This window comes from Cebus imitator, unplaced genomic scaffold (assembly GCF_001604975.1).
Source record: "Cebus imitator isolate Cc_AM_T3 unplaced genomic scaffold, Cebus_imitator-1.0 Scaffold73, whole genome shotgun sequence".
In the NCBI taxonomy this organism is placed as follows: Eukaryota; Metazoa; Chordata; class Mammalia; order Primates; family Cebidae; genus Cebus; species Cebus imitator.
This window is the reverse complement of record NW_016107388.1, coordinates 6,671,753-6,685,365: the sequence shown is the minus strand read 5'-3', so window position 1 is coordinate 6,685,365 and position 13,613 is coordinate 6,671,753. Positions and strand designations below refer to the sequence as shown.

The 13,613-nt window shown below is 38.2% G+C and overlaps 1 protein-coding gene across 9 annotated transcripts in view; it reads left to right on the top strand.

The window, feature by feature from the left end:
* TMEM68 (transmembrane protein 68) overlaps positions 1–13,613 on the top strand; it is a 40,522-nt gene that overhangs the window by 4,310 nt on the left and 22,599 nt on the right. For 6 of the 9 annotated variants that reach the window (XM_017531810.2, XM_017531812.2, XM_017531813.2 and 3 more), the window contains exons 2-3: positions 5,126–5,170; positions 6,095–6,488. In XM_017531810.2, the coding sequence (XP_017387299.1) occupies positions 6,164–6,488 (325 nt within the window). In that variant the 5' untranslated portion in view covers positions 5,126–5,170; positions 6,095–6,163. Of the gene's footprint in view, positions 1–5,125; positions 5,171–6,094; positions 6,903–13,613 lie in introns of those variants that run through there. The other 3 variants (XM_017531808.2, XM_017531809.2, XM_017531816.2) reach the window with 2 other exon arrangements.

Sequence of the window (13,613 nt, the reverse complement as noted above, 5' to 3'; positions counted from 1 at the left end):
GGAGACAGAGTCTCACTCTGTCCCCAAGGTTGGAGTGCACTGGCAGAATCTCCGCTTACATAACCTCTGTCTGCTGGGTTCAAGCAATTCTGTTGCCTCAGCCTCCCGAGTAGCTGAGACTACAGGTGTGCACCACCATGCCTGGCTAATTTTTGTATTTTTAGTAGTGACGGGGCTTTACCATGTTGGCCAGGCTGGTCTTGAACTCCTGACCTGAAGTGATCGAGCCGCCTTGGCCTCCCAGAGTGCTAAGATTACAAATGTGGGCCACCATGCCCAGCCTTTTTTTTTTTTTTTTTTTTTTTTAAAGACAGAGTCTCTCGCTCTGTCTCTGCAGCTGGAGTGCAGTGGCTCAGTTTCGGCTCACTGCAGCCTCTACCTCCCAGCTCCAAGCGATCCTCCCCCTTCAGCCTCCTGAGTAGCTGGGACCACTGGTGCATGCCACCATGCCCAGCTAATTTTTTATTTTTATTTTATTTTAATTTTTTGAGTGGAGTCTCACATTTTTTGAGTGGAGTCTTACTCTGTCATCCAGGCTGAAATGCAGTGGTGTGATCTGGGCTCACGGCAATCTCCGCCTCCTGGGTTCAAGCCATTCTCATGCCTCAGCCTCCCGAGTAGCTGGGATTACAGGCATATACCACCACTCCTGGCTAATTTTTGCATTTTTAGTAGAGGTGGGGGTTTCACCATGTTGCCCAGGCTGGTCTCGAACTCCTGGCCTGAAGTGATCTGCCAGCTTTGGCCTCCCAAGGTGTTGGGATTACAGGTGTGAGCTACTGCATCTGGCCTAAATTTTTTTTTTAGAGACGAGGTTTTACTATATTGCCTGGCTGGTCTTGAACTTTTAGGTTCAAACGATCCTCCTGCCTCAGTCTCCCAAAATGCTGAGATTACAAATGTGAGCTACCATATCTGGCCTCTATCTTAAAGCAGCAGCAGCAGCAATAACAAGAAACTACTCACCTGTGTTCTCTTCTAGATACCCACCTGTTTCTTTCCTCCTTTGTGAGTTGTTGATATATTTGCTGTATCTAATTCATTTCTTCCCATTCATTCTTGAATTTCAAGGGTAAAGGGGAGCTGCTCCTGTCTTCTCCTGTCCAAAGTATATTTTCCCCCACTATACCAAAACAGCTCTTATCAGCATTTGCCAGTGTCCTCTGTGTTGTAAAATCCAGTGATCAATTATTCTTTCTTTCTTTTCTTTCTTTCTTTTTTTTTTTTTTTTAAAAGCTGCCTCCTACAGGAAGGAAACGATCTTCTCTTACCTTGCTAGGTCTGTCAGCAGCATTTAAAACAGCAGAATATGCCTTCCTTCTTGAAGCTCTTTCTTACTTCGCTGATACTATTCCTAGAAGGAGGAAGCTGGCTTGTCATTGACTTCCCAAATTCTAAAATGTTGGGTGTCTCAAGACTCAGTCCTGGAAATTCTTGAGATGGAGTTTCCCTCTTGTTGCCCAGGCTGGAGTGCAATGGTGGCATGATCTCAGCTCACTGCAACCTCTGCCCCCCAGGTTCAAGTGATTCTCCTGCCTCAGCCTCCTGAGTAGCTGGGTTTACAGGCATGCACCACCACGCCTGGCTAATTTTGTATTTTGAATAGAGACGGGGTTTCACCATGTTGGTCAGGCTGGTCTCAAACTCCCGACCTCAGGTGATCTGCCCGCCCTCAGCCTTCCAAAGTGCTGGGATTACAAGTGTGAGCCATCACACCTAGCCGGAAATTCTTTTCTACTCTATAGTCGTTCCCTGAAGGGATCTTCTTTAATTCCATGTTTAAATATTGTCTACATGCTACCAATTCCTAGATTTATATCAAGCCATCCACTTATACACTGTATCCTACTCCTGACCTTCCTGCTAAACTGCTGATGTCCAGCTGCCTACTTAATGTCTTCACTTGGATGTCCAGTAAACATCTTAAACTTACATGCTTAAAATGGAATCCTGATCTCCATCCCACCCTGAAACCTGTTCTTCCTGCAACTTCATTTTTTTCACAAGCCAGCCCAAAAAAACGTTTTTTTCCAAGTGCAGTTTGTAGAGATGTGGAAAATAGTAGCACATTTTTAGCTGAATGAGTTAGCATGATAGAGCTACCAAAAAAGCTGCTGTGATTCTATGAATGATAGTGATAGCAAACATGTAAGGTATTGTTCTACGCTCTTTACACAGATTAGCCCATTTAATCACAGTAATCTTATGAGGTAGATAGGATTATTAACCTAGTTTTACAAATTTTTAGCAAATCAAGGCACAGGTTTTGCTGGTGTTCTCACTGTCAGATAACTGGAGTTCTCAGTATCAGATAACTGGAGTCAGCAACACGGAGTGGTCTTGTGTGCTGAAAGGTTAAGAAACCAGGGTCTGAGAAGTGGTTGAAAGAATTAAGGATTCTGACTGAAGAAGGAATTTTGTGGCTCATAGCAGCTATTTTTAAACTTACATTATTTTTTAATGGAAGAGGGTCTATGGTGCAGAACTCCGTCCAGTAGGGAAAAGTTACAGGGAAGTAAGTATAAGGAAGACCTTTTTAGCAGTTCTGGTGGATGGTTGTGAAGAGTGAATGGGACACCTTTTGAGTTTCTGTTCTGAGAGGGTTTAAATCAAAATCAAGTTTCAATGACCATTTGTGTCCAAGGTTTTTATGTACAGCAGTGTTAAGGGACTACTAGGTCCCACAAAGCTTTCCATGTAGCCCACTCACTGGATCGCTGTCTGTACTGTGCCCCTTTTCTTGTTACTGTGTTCCTGAAGTTTGTATAATCAGTCAGAATGTAGATTAAGAGGATAAGAGGTGTAATTCTAGTACCAGTTTGTCTGGGAAGGTCTGAAACAAAGTTTTTAAATCACAGAATTTGGCTTGGTGCTGTGGCTCACAACTGTAATCCCAGCACTTTGGGAGGCCGAGGCAGGCAGATGACATGAGGCTGGGAGTTAGAGACCAGTCCGGCCAACATGGTGAAACCCCGTCTGTACTAAAAATATACAAATTAGCCGGGTGTGGTGGTACACGTCTGTAATCCCAGCTACTTGGGAGGCTGAGGCACAAGGATTGCTTGAACCCAGGAGGTGAAGTTTACAATGAGCCACGGTACTATAGTCTAGGTGACAGAGTAAGACTCTGTCTCAAAAAAAAAAAAAAAAAAAAATCCCAGGATTTTACTATTCAGATAAATTTTATTAACCAATTAGGGTCAGATCATAAAAATGCTAATTCGTTTTCAGGGCTAGGAAAAGCTGCTTTTAACTTATATGAGGGTTATGTATTTTGTTAATTTATTAACATATTTAAAAGCTTTTTAAGTTGAGATATAATTAACCATAATATTCACTATTTAAGTGTACAGTTCAGTGGTTTTTAGTGTATTTGCCTTTTCATTATCCCAAAGATACCTCTGTTTTTCCCATTAACAGTCACTCTTCATTCTCCTCTCCCAGCTCTGACAACCACTTAATTTTTCTGTCTCTATGGATTAGTCTGCTCTGAGTGTTTAATATAAATGGAATCATACAGTATGTGGCTTTTGTGTCTGGCTTTTCTTACTCAGTGCAGTGTTTACAAGGTTCATCCATGCTGTAGCAGCAACCAGTACTTCATTCTTTCTAAGGTTGGATAGCATCCTATTATATGTATATGCCACATTTTGTGCATCCACTCAGTTGTTTCCACTCTTTGGCTATTATGAATCATGCTGCCGTGAACATTTGTGTACAGATTTTTGTGTGAATATATATTTTCAATCATTTTGTGGGTGTGGAATTGCAGGGTCATATGGTAACCCTATGTTTAGCTTTTTGAGGAATTGCCACAGCATTTTATATTCCCATGAGTAGTATATGAAATTCTGAATTCTCTACATCATCATCAAATACTTGCTATTTTTCAATTTTGGCTATTTTCTGTAGCTATTCTAGTGGGAAAAGCTCTCATTTTATAAAGCATTAAATTTTGGCTGGGCGCAATAGCTCACGCCTGTAATCCCAGCACTTTGAGAGGCCAAGGTGGGTAGATCACCTGAGGTCAGGAGTTCAAGACCAGCCCGAACAACACAGCTAAACTCCTTCTCTATTAAAAATACAAAAAAAAAAAAAAAAAAAAAAAAAATTAGCCAGGTGTGGTGGTGCGCACCCTGTAGTCCCAGCTACTTGAGAGTCTGAGGCAGGGGAATCACGTGAATACAGGAGGCAGAGGTTACAGTGAGCTGAGATTATGCTATTGCACTCCAGTCTGGGCGACAGAGTGAGACTCTGTCTGAAAAATAAAAAATAAATACATAAAAAGTATTAAAATTTGCTATGTTTCATTTTAAATGATCAAACATGGGTAAATTACAGTGATTTGACTTTTTAGATGGATTGATTAAAATATGATGCCAATAAAGCCCAAGTTGTGGGGTCCACGTTTGCTGTGTTATCTCCTATTACCATAACAGGCCCAGATTTTCTCACAAGTAAATGCTATTGGTTACAAGGAAGTTAGATGAAATGTTTCATCCCTGGGAGAACAAGTCAGTGTTTGCCCTCCTAATAAGCCAGTTAGCAAGATAATCTTAGAATAAAAACAATAAGTTTTCCTTATATGTACGTCTCTTCCTCTCCTTTCATCCTTTGCTTTCATTTATTCATTTTTTGCCTCAGCTACAAAGGACTTGAGATAATTTTCATTAAGATTATGTAGTACAGAATAATGATAAAATAGCTCTAAGGGCAGAATTAGAGTCAAAGAAAGTATGGAGAAGGGAAATCTTTTGTAGGAAAATATTATCATAGGGCTAATATAATTGTATAATTGAATATTATGTTTCACCTGTAGCTTATCTGGCAAAGTTACTAAAAAGAATCCTAGTCAGTTACACATCTTCATACTTTTTCTCCTAAGAACCAAAGCTTTTTAAGATGGGGCTTTATGTAGTGGCACTAAACAGTGTAGGGTTGTCCTCAATAAAGCAATGGTAGCGTGCGTATACTTTTTAATTGTAATATACCAGTATAGGGCTATAATTATATTTCTCAAACATTTATGAATATCTCTTGTTGTTTATTCTAACTCTAGGTATTAATGATTATCTTTATTTTTCTTAGTCATTTATTTCTTACATTTGTTTACTGTGCTTTCCAGAATACAGACATTGAAGTTTGGGACTAGGTATTCATCTAACTTCCGGTAAGTCAAATGACTGTTTTAGAGAGTGAATTCGTAAAATAATTGTACAGCTATATTTTCAGTCACTTAAGATTTAAGATAAAAACAGTACTGATAAATTTTTATTTTTGCATAATGAACTTTTTTGTAAACCTGTTTCTCTATAAAAAACAATACCCATAAAGGTATGTCATCATTTCCTAAAGAATTGGGTTACTTTTATTGAATTAGAGACTGATGTTTTCTTTTGTGCATATTATCTCAGTATGGCTGGGCATGGTGGACTGATGCCTATAATCTCAGCACTTCAGGAGTGGGTGTACCACTTGAGGTCAGGAGTTTGAGACCAGCCTGGTGAACATAGTGAAACTCCATCTCTACTAAAAATACAAAAATTAGCCAGGCATGGTAGCACACACCTTTGGTCCCAGCTACTGGGGAGGCTAAGGCAGGAGGATCGCTTGAACCTGGGAGGTGGAGGTTGCAGTGACTGAGATCATCCCACTGTAACTCCAGCCTGGGCGACAGAGCGAGACTCCATCTCAAAGAAGAAGAAAAAAGTTATCTCAATATGACCTAGTTTAAGATCTAAGTGTTCAACATGATCCAATTAAGATATGAGTCAGATTATTAAAATCAATCTGAAATTGTGTTCCTCATCTGCTTTATTTTCTCTTAATTATAGCTTTATTTTCTTCTCTCAATTATACCTTTATGTTCCTTTCTTAATTACAGTGAATTATTTCAAAAACTAAACACGACATGCTTCATGAGCAGACAGATGAATCCTTATAATTTTCACATTTAAATCTGCAACAAAGTTAACCATTAACCATCTATACATTTTTGATATTAAGAAATGTCTCTATATACTATTTAAGTCGACTAAAACATTTAAATTTGTAGCTGTGGAAAAAATAATACTGGATTATTTTTCCCTTCTAGTGTCAAAATTAATGACCTGCTATGGCAATGAAGAAAGAAACTGAATTTATCGTTTTCACCTAAAGAAAAATGATAGACCAGAATCAAACCTGTGGTGCAGGACAGGATTCTGTGCCCTATATGATTTGTCTGATTCACATACTCGAAGAATGGTTTGGTGTGGAGCAGTTGGAGGACTATTTCAATTTTGCAAACTATCTCTTGTGGGTTTTTACACCACTAATACTTTTAGTACTTCCTTACTTCACTATCTTTCTTCTCTACCTTACTATTATTTTCTTACACATTTATAAGAGAAAGAATGTATTAAAAGAAGCCTACTCTCATAATTTATGGGATGGTGCAAGGAAAACGGTGGCAACTCTGTGGGATGGACATGCAGCAGTTTGGCATGGTAAGCAAGGATATTTTCATCTCTGTGTTCATGTGTGCTGCATTGGAGCTGTTACCATTCCATTCTATTGACTGAGAAGATACTGAAAAATATAATAGAAGTGATATTTGCTATTCCCTGTTATCTGTTTGCATGTATTGTGCATATGTATCTTTCTTGAAATGAGTTTTCCCCATAGACATTAGTTTCTATTAACCACACAGCACTGTAGACTGTAAGTTGAAATATGAATATTTATATTTAAAACATCTAAAAGAGTAAGAGACTAATTAATTAAAACTATAGAAAACTGCTTTAAAAATGCTTCAATTATTTAGCATTTACTTCTATTCAAAGTAAGTTTGACTTTACCAGTGTGGATTTTTAAAAATGAAATGTTAAATATTACATTAAATATAATTTGCATACCAAAATGTAGCCATTTTCTGTTGATTCATTCCTGGGGTTGGTGTGTCTTAAGGATAGTCATTCTTTTCTTTATGACTCGAGAGATTTTGATATTGTATACTTAAATATTGGTGGTTCTTCTTCGTTTGGGCATCATGAAAATTGCCCTCTGGTGGCCTGTTTTTTAGTGTTTTTAATGTTTTACTCTACCAACTTTTGCTTCATTATACCATCAATCCCTAGTTTGTTGGTCTCTTCTGTTTTTAGACTACCCAAAAATACTGAAGATTCATAAGCATGTAACAAACACTGGCTTTATGATATTATGTATCATAAGATACATAAGCGTGTAACAAACATTGGCTTTCTGTATTATGTTGTTGGGCATCAAAGTAGTTTCACAGAAGGACATAGAAGGAAGCACAGACTTTAAACTGACACTTGAGGATATTTATCACTGAAGTTTTAGGCTGCTATTAGCAAAAATCACCACTGACATGTTTATTAGGCTAATGTGTTATCATTTTAATACTGCATACATTCTACGAATCTACACGTTTTTTTGTGAACCTGCTATGCCAGACACTGTCAAATGTTTAACATAAATTAACTTCTTTAAATCTCATGACATAATAGAGTGTATGTGCTACTCCTGTTTTACTTGTGAGAAAATTGAGGCACAGAGAGATTGTTATTTCCCCAAGGTATACTAGGAACAGTGCCAGGTTACAACCCCAAATACCTGGCTCTAAGGCCTGTGCTCTGTGCTGTGTGGTAAGACTGTCCCAGGTTGGAGATTCAAGGCTAGAAGTCATGGTATTTAGCAGGTTTGCAAGCAGGAACCATATACCTTTGATGGATTGAACTCTTAATACTTACTCTTTGCTACTAAAGCTCCTGCTGGCCAATACAACTCTCGTAACCTGTTGTTTTTACATGAGGTGAGATGCTGTTCAGCGTTCCATGTGTGCATGTCTGCAGTTGTTCCTTGTCTTTAAAACAGTAATAGAAAAATGTACAGGAGTTATTTACAGTACTTATTGGGAATATATATCCCCTTCCCATATGCATAACCCCTAAGCTTCAAGATATATAGTAAGGAATCTGAAGGAATCTGGATTTATTTATATTTCAGGAGACATTTCATTTATATATAGTCAAGTGCTAAACTTATAGCAGAATACACAATTTTGAGGTTTTAAATATGCACATAAGGCTCAGAGGCAGTAAAATATATAGTTCCTAGTCTGTTTTAATGTTTTATTATGATAGCAATATCATTTTATTAGATTAAGTGATCGTATTTAAAAATTATTTTTTTATTGTATTGAAATAAAAGGCATTTGTGCATATATTTAAATTTTGTATTGGTATCATATCAATTTTAATTTATGTTTTTTTAAGAATCTTGGAGGACTTCTTTTTTTTTTTTAAGAGATGGCATCTTGTTGCTGGGCACGGCTCATGCCTGTAATCCTAGCACTTTAGGAGGCCAAGGCAGGTGGATTACTTGAGGTCAGGAGTTTGAGATCAGCCTGGCCAACATGGTAAAACCCTCTCTCTACTAAAGATACAAAATTAAAGATATCTAAAGATATAAAAATTAGCTGGGTGTGGTAATGCAGTGCCTGTAATCCCAGGTACTTGGGTGGCTGAGACACAAGAATTGCTTGAACCCAACAGGTGGAATTTGCAGTGAGCTGAGATTGCATCACTACACTCCAGCCTGGGAGACAGAGCAAGGCTCTGTTTCAAAAAAGAAAAAAAAAAAAGGCTGGTCACAGTGGCTCACTCCTGTAATTCCAGTACTTTGGGAGATGGATCACCTGAGGTCGGGAGTTTGAGAACAACCTGGCCAACATGGTGAAACCCTGTCTTTACTAAAAATACAAAAATTAGCCAGGTGTGGTGGTACATGCCTGCAATCCTAGCTACTACTTGGCAGGCTGGGGTGGGAGAATCACTTGAACCCAGGAGGTGGAGGTTGTAGTGAGCCGAGAATGCACCGCTGCATTCAGCCTGGGCGACAGAGACAGAATGTGTCTCAAAAAAAAAAAAAAAAAAAAGACGGGGTCTCGCTCTTTTGCTCAGGCTGGCCTCAAACTCCTGGGATGAAGCGATCCTCTCACCTTAGCCTTCTAAGTAGCTGTCACCACAGATACATATAACTGCTCTCTCGCCGGGCGCGGTGGCTCAAGCCTGTAATCCCAGCACTTTGGGAGGCCGAGGCGGGTGGATCACGAGGTCAAGAGATCGAGACCATCCTGGTCAACATGGTAAAACCCCGTCTCTACTAAAAATACAAAAACATTAGCTGGGCATGGTGGTGCGTGCCTGTAATCCCAGCTACTCAGGAGGTTGAGGCAGGAGAATTGCCTGAACCTGGGAGGCGGAGGTTGCGGTGAGCCGAGATCGGCCATTGCACTCCAGCCTGGGTAACAAGAGTGAAACTCCGTCTCAAAAAAAGAAAAAAAAAAAAAGTAGCAAACAAGAAAACTATAAGAAGAAAATAGGGCTAAGCGTGGTGGCTCAGGCCTGTAATCTCAGCAGTTTGGGAGGCCAATGCAGGTGGATCACCTGAGGTCAGTTGTTTAAGAGCAGCCTGGCTAACATGGTGAAACCCCATCTCTAATAAAATTATAAAAATTAGCCAAGCATGGTGGCACACACCTGCAATCCCAGCTACTCGGGAGGCTGAGGCAGGAGAATCGCTTGAACCCAGGAGGCAGAGGTTGTAGTGAACTGAGATTATGCCACTGCACTCTAACTTGGAGGATAGAGTGGGACTCAGTCTCAAAAGAAAAAAAATAAAAAAAAAGAATCACCTAAAATTTGCCATTCGAGCTTTGTTATAGTATGTTTATCTTTTTTATATTTGTGGCAAACTAGTATTTTTTGTGTCACTAAGCCTTCTTCATAAATATGGCTTTTAATGACTTTGTGGAATTCTATAGTATAAATTCTATAAGTAATTTGATAATTTACCTATTACTGAACAGTCATTTCTTTATAATTTTTTTACTTTTTAAAATAATAAGTATCTTTATATAAGAATCTATCCAATGTTTTCTATTTTGAAGTTGTTTTATTCATACTGTATATAATGTAAGTACACTGATTTTTTTGAAAAATTCTGTGATTCTTATGTGCTGTGTAATCTATTGCCTGTATTATATTTAGAAACAGTAATTTGATATTTCTTTTTGTTTTTTAATTTGATATTTCTTAAATACCTACATTTCTAGGTCATTTGTTTGTTGATAGGTGAATGGAATCCTTACTGTCCAAATTGCTTACAGCCTTAAAACTATAATGATTTTGACTCATTTTTCAAAAATTGTTCTTGGAAAATGTAACACTTTTAAATCTGAACTCTAATATTTGATATTTGTCCCTGGAAATTAATATGATGACAAAGATTTTTCAGTTAGATAGCTACATGGTTTTGAGAGAATTAAAAATTGTGCATTTTAGCACAAATGTAAAGGATTGAGGACCATAACTTTCACTTCAGGGATATAAGGAGTATTTTGACTTTGGGACTTTTACTTGTTTTTATTTATTTATTATTTTATTTTATATTTTTGAGACGGAATCTTGCTCTGTTGCCTAGGCTGGAGTGCATTGGCATGATCTTGGCTCACTGTAACCTCTGCCTCCCGGGTTCAAGCAATTCTTGTGCCTCAGTCTCTGAGTAGCTGGAATTACAGGCATGCACCACTATGTCAAAGTAATTTTGTATTTTCAGTAGAGAGGAGTTTTCACCATGTTGGCCAAGCTGGTCTTGAACTCCGACCTCAAGTGATACACCCATCTTAGCCTCCCAAAGTGCTGGGATTGCAGGTGTGAGCCACTTGTGTCCGGCCACTTGTTTTATTCTATATGTGTATATTATTATGGTTTTGTTTTTGTTGTATAAGGGAATTCACTTCATTGTCTGAAAATAATGCTTGTGCTTACTTAACACCAGTATAACTTGTTCAGTTTTTTAGAATATAAAATTTTGGGGAAATACAGTGGTTTGATTAATGAGGTAGTTTATTATATGTGTTAGTGATTTAAGGAAAATAGACCACAATAGCAGAAATTTTCTTTTATTTCATATTTTATTATTTTTAAAAGAAATGGTAACATTCAGAAGGGTCCTATAGGTTTAACTATATGTAGCAAAATTTTGGGGGAAAATTTAAATTGAGATACCAAGAAAACCTTCTTCTCTACTGGTTGGATGAGAGTTTCCTTCATCTCTTCTGTCCTTCATGTAGTGAAGGATTCAGTCAGACTACCTGCTGTCAAAACCAGGCTCTCCTGAGTTACCAGCTGTATGACCTTGGTTAAGTTACTTAACTTTTTTGTCTTCCTCTTCTTTCTCCTATTCTTCTGCAACAATTTTGATTTTTAAAAAATTTAATCTAGAACTACAGAGAAGTTGCAAAAATAGTACTGAGAGTTCCCATATATTCTTCACCGAGCTTCTGCAAACGTTAGCATCTTGTATATCCATTGCACAATTATCAGATTCACAGTGTACAATACGATTATCTAAACTACAGGTTTTACTCAGATTTCCTAATTTTCCCACAAGTGTTTTTTTCCAGGATTTCCTATTGTATTTAGTTGTCATGTCTCCTCCAGTCTGACAGTTCCTTAATTTTTTTTGTCTTTCACGATCTTGGTGCCTTTGAAGAGTACTGGTCAGTAATTTGGTACACTCTCTCAGTTAAGATTTGATGTTGTCCATGATTAGGTTCGAGTTATTTGTTTTTGAAAGAATACCACAAAAATGATAATGTGTCCTTCTCAATGTATTATATCGGAATGTTCGTATTTGATGTTTCTTATTACTGGTGGTATTAACTTTGATCACTTTGTTAAGGAGGTGTCTGCCAGGTTTCCCTATTGTAAAGCTACCTCCTTAAATTAGATACTTAACTTTTCTGAACCACATTTTTTTCTTTCTGCTAAATGGGTTGCTATAAGGATTCAGTGAATTTCATGTAAAGTGTTTAGCATAACTTCTATTACATACCAAATTTCAATAAATTATAGCTATTATAATTACAGAGCACCCTTTTCAGTAATTTGGAAAGCACTAAAATACATAATCTGCCAGGTATGGTGGTGCATGCCTGTAGTCCCAGCTACTCCAGAGACTGAAGCAGAAGCAGAAGAATCCCTTGAGCCCATAGTTTGAGGCCATACTGTGCTATGATCATACCTATAATAGCCATCGCACTTCAGCTTGAACAGCATAGCAAGAACCTGTCTTTGTGAGGAAAAAAAATACATCTTCTGCCTCTTGATCATTATTAAGTTCAACCTACCACACATACAATGTCCAAGGTCCCTAGGATATTCAGAATGTAATTTTAGATTGTCAATTTTTTGACTGTTATTCCTAGTAAGAAATGCATTCTGCTGTTCAGCATACATATACATATATACTGTGTCATGAAAAGTGTACAGTTGACCCTTCAACAATGTGAGGGTTAGGGGTACTAGCAATCCATGCAGTCAAAAATCCGTGTATAACTTTTGACTCCCCCAAAACCTAACTACTAAACCTCCTGTTGACTGGAAGCCTTACCAATAACATAAACTGTCAATTAATACATATATTATATTTTATACTGTAATAAAGTAAGCTAGAGGAAAGAAAATGTTTTTCTTTCCTTTTTAAGAAAATACTAGAGATGAGAGGCCAGGCATGGTGACTCACACCTGTAATCCCAGCACACTGGGAGGCTGAGGCAGGTGGGTCACTTGAGCTCAGGAGTTCAAGAACAGCCTAGGCAAAACTCTATCTCTACCAAAAATTCAAAAAATTAGCTGGGCATGGCAGTGTGCACCTGTAGGCCTAGCTACTCATGAGGCTGAGATGGGAGGATTGCTTGAGCCCAGGAGGTGGAGGTTGCAGTGAGCTGATAATCATGCCACTGCACTGCAGCCTGGGTGACAGTGAGACCCCATCTAAAAAACAAAATAGAGACAAAGTCTTGCTTTGTTGCCCAGTTTCATCTGAAACTGATTTGAAGTGATCCTCCCCTCTCTGCCTCCCAAAGTGCTGGGATTGCAGGTGTGAGCCAATGTGCTCTACCAGAAAATGTTATTAGGAAAATCATAAGGAAGAGAAAATATGTTTATGTTTCATTATATGGAAGTGGATCATTATAAAGGTCTTCATCCTCCTTGTCTTCACAATGAGTAGGTTGAGGGTGGGGAAGAAGAGGGGTTTATCTATCTGTCCCAGCTGGCAGAGGCATAGAGGTAGATTCATACAGTTCAAATTCATCAAGGGTCCATTGTATATACTTTCTACATGTGATCTATTATTGTTTTCTATTCTGTCTTTTATTTAAAAAGAAAATGCTGGTTATAACTCATTAAATTTATTTCACAGTCTACTAAATTGATTTCACACTGATAGATTACAAGCAACATTTGACAACCATGGATGTAGGTTAGCATGTACAATTCATGGTACTCATGGGAGTTTGGTTTTAGGACCTCCCTTAGATTTTGGTATCCAGGTATGCTCAAGTCTCTGACATAAAAATGGCGTAGTATTTGGATATAACCTGCACACATCTTCCCGTATACTTTATTTTATTATTTATTTCAGACAGGGTCTTGCTCTGTTGCCCAGGCTGGATGGAGTGCAGTGATGTGAACTCGGGTCACTGCAACCTCTGCTTCCCAGGCTCAAGCGATTCTCATGCCTCAGCCTCCTGAGTAACT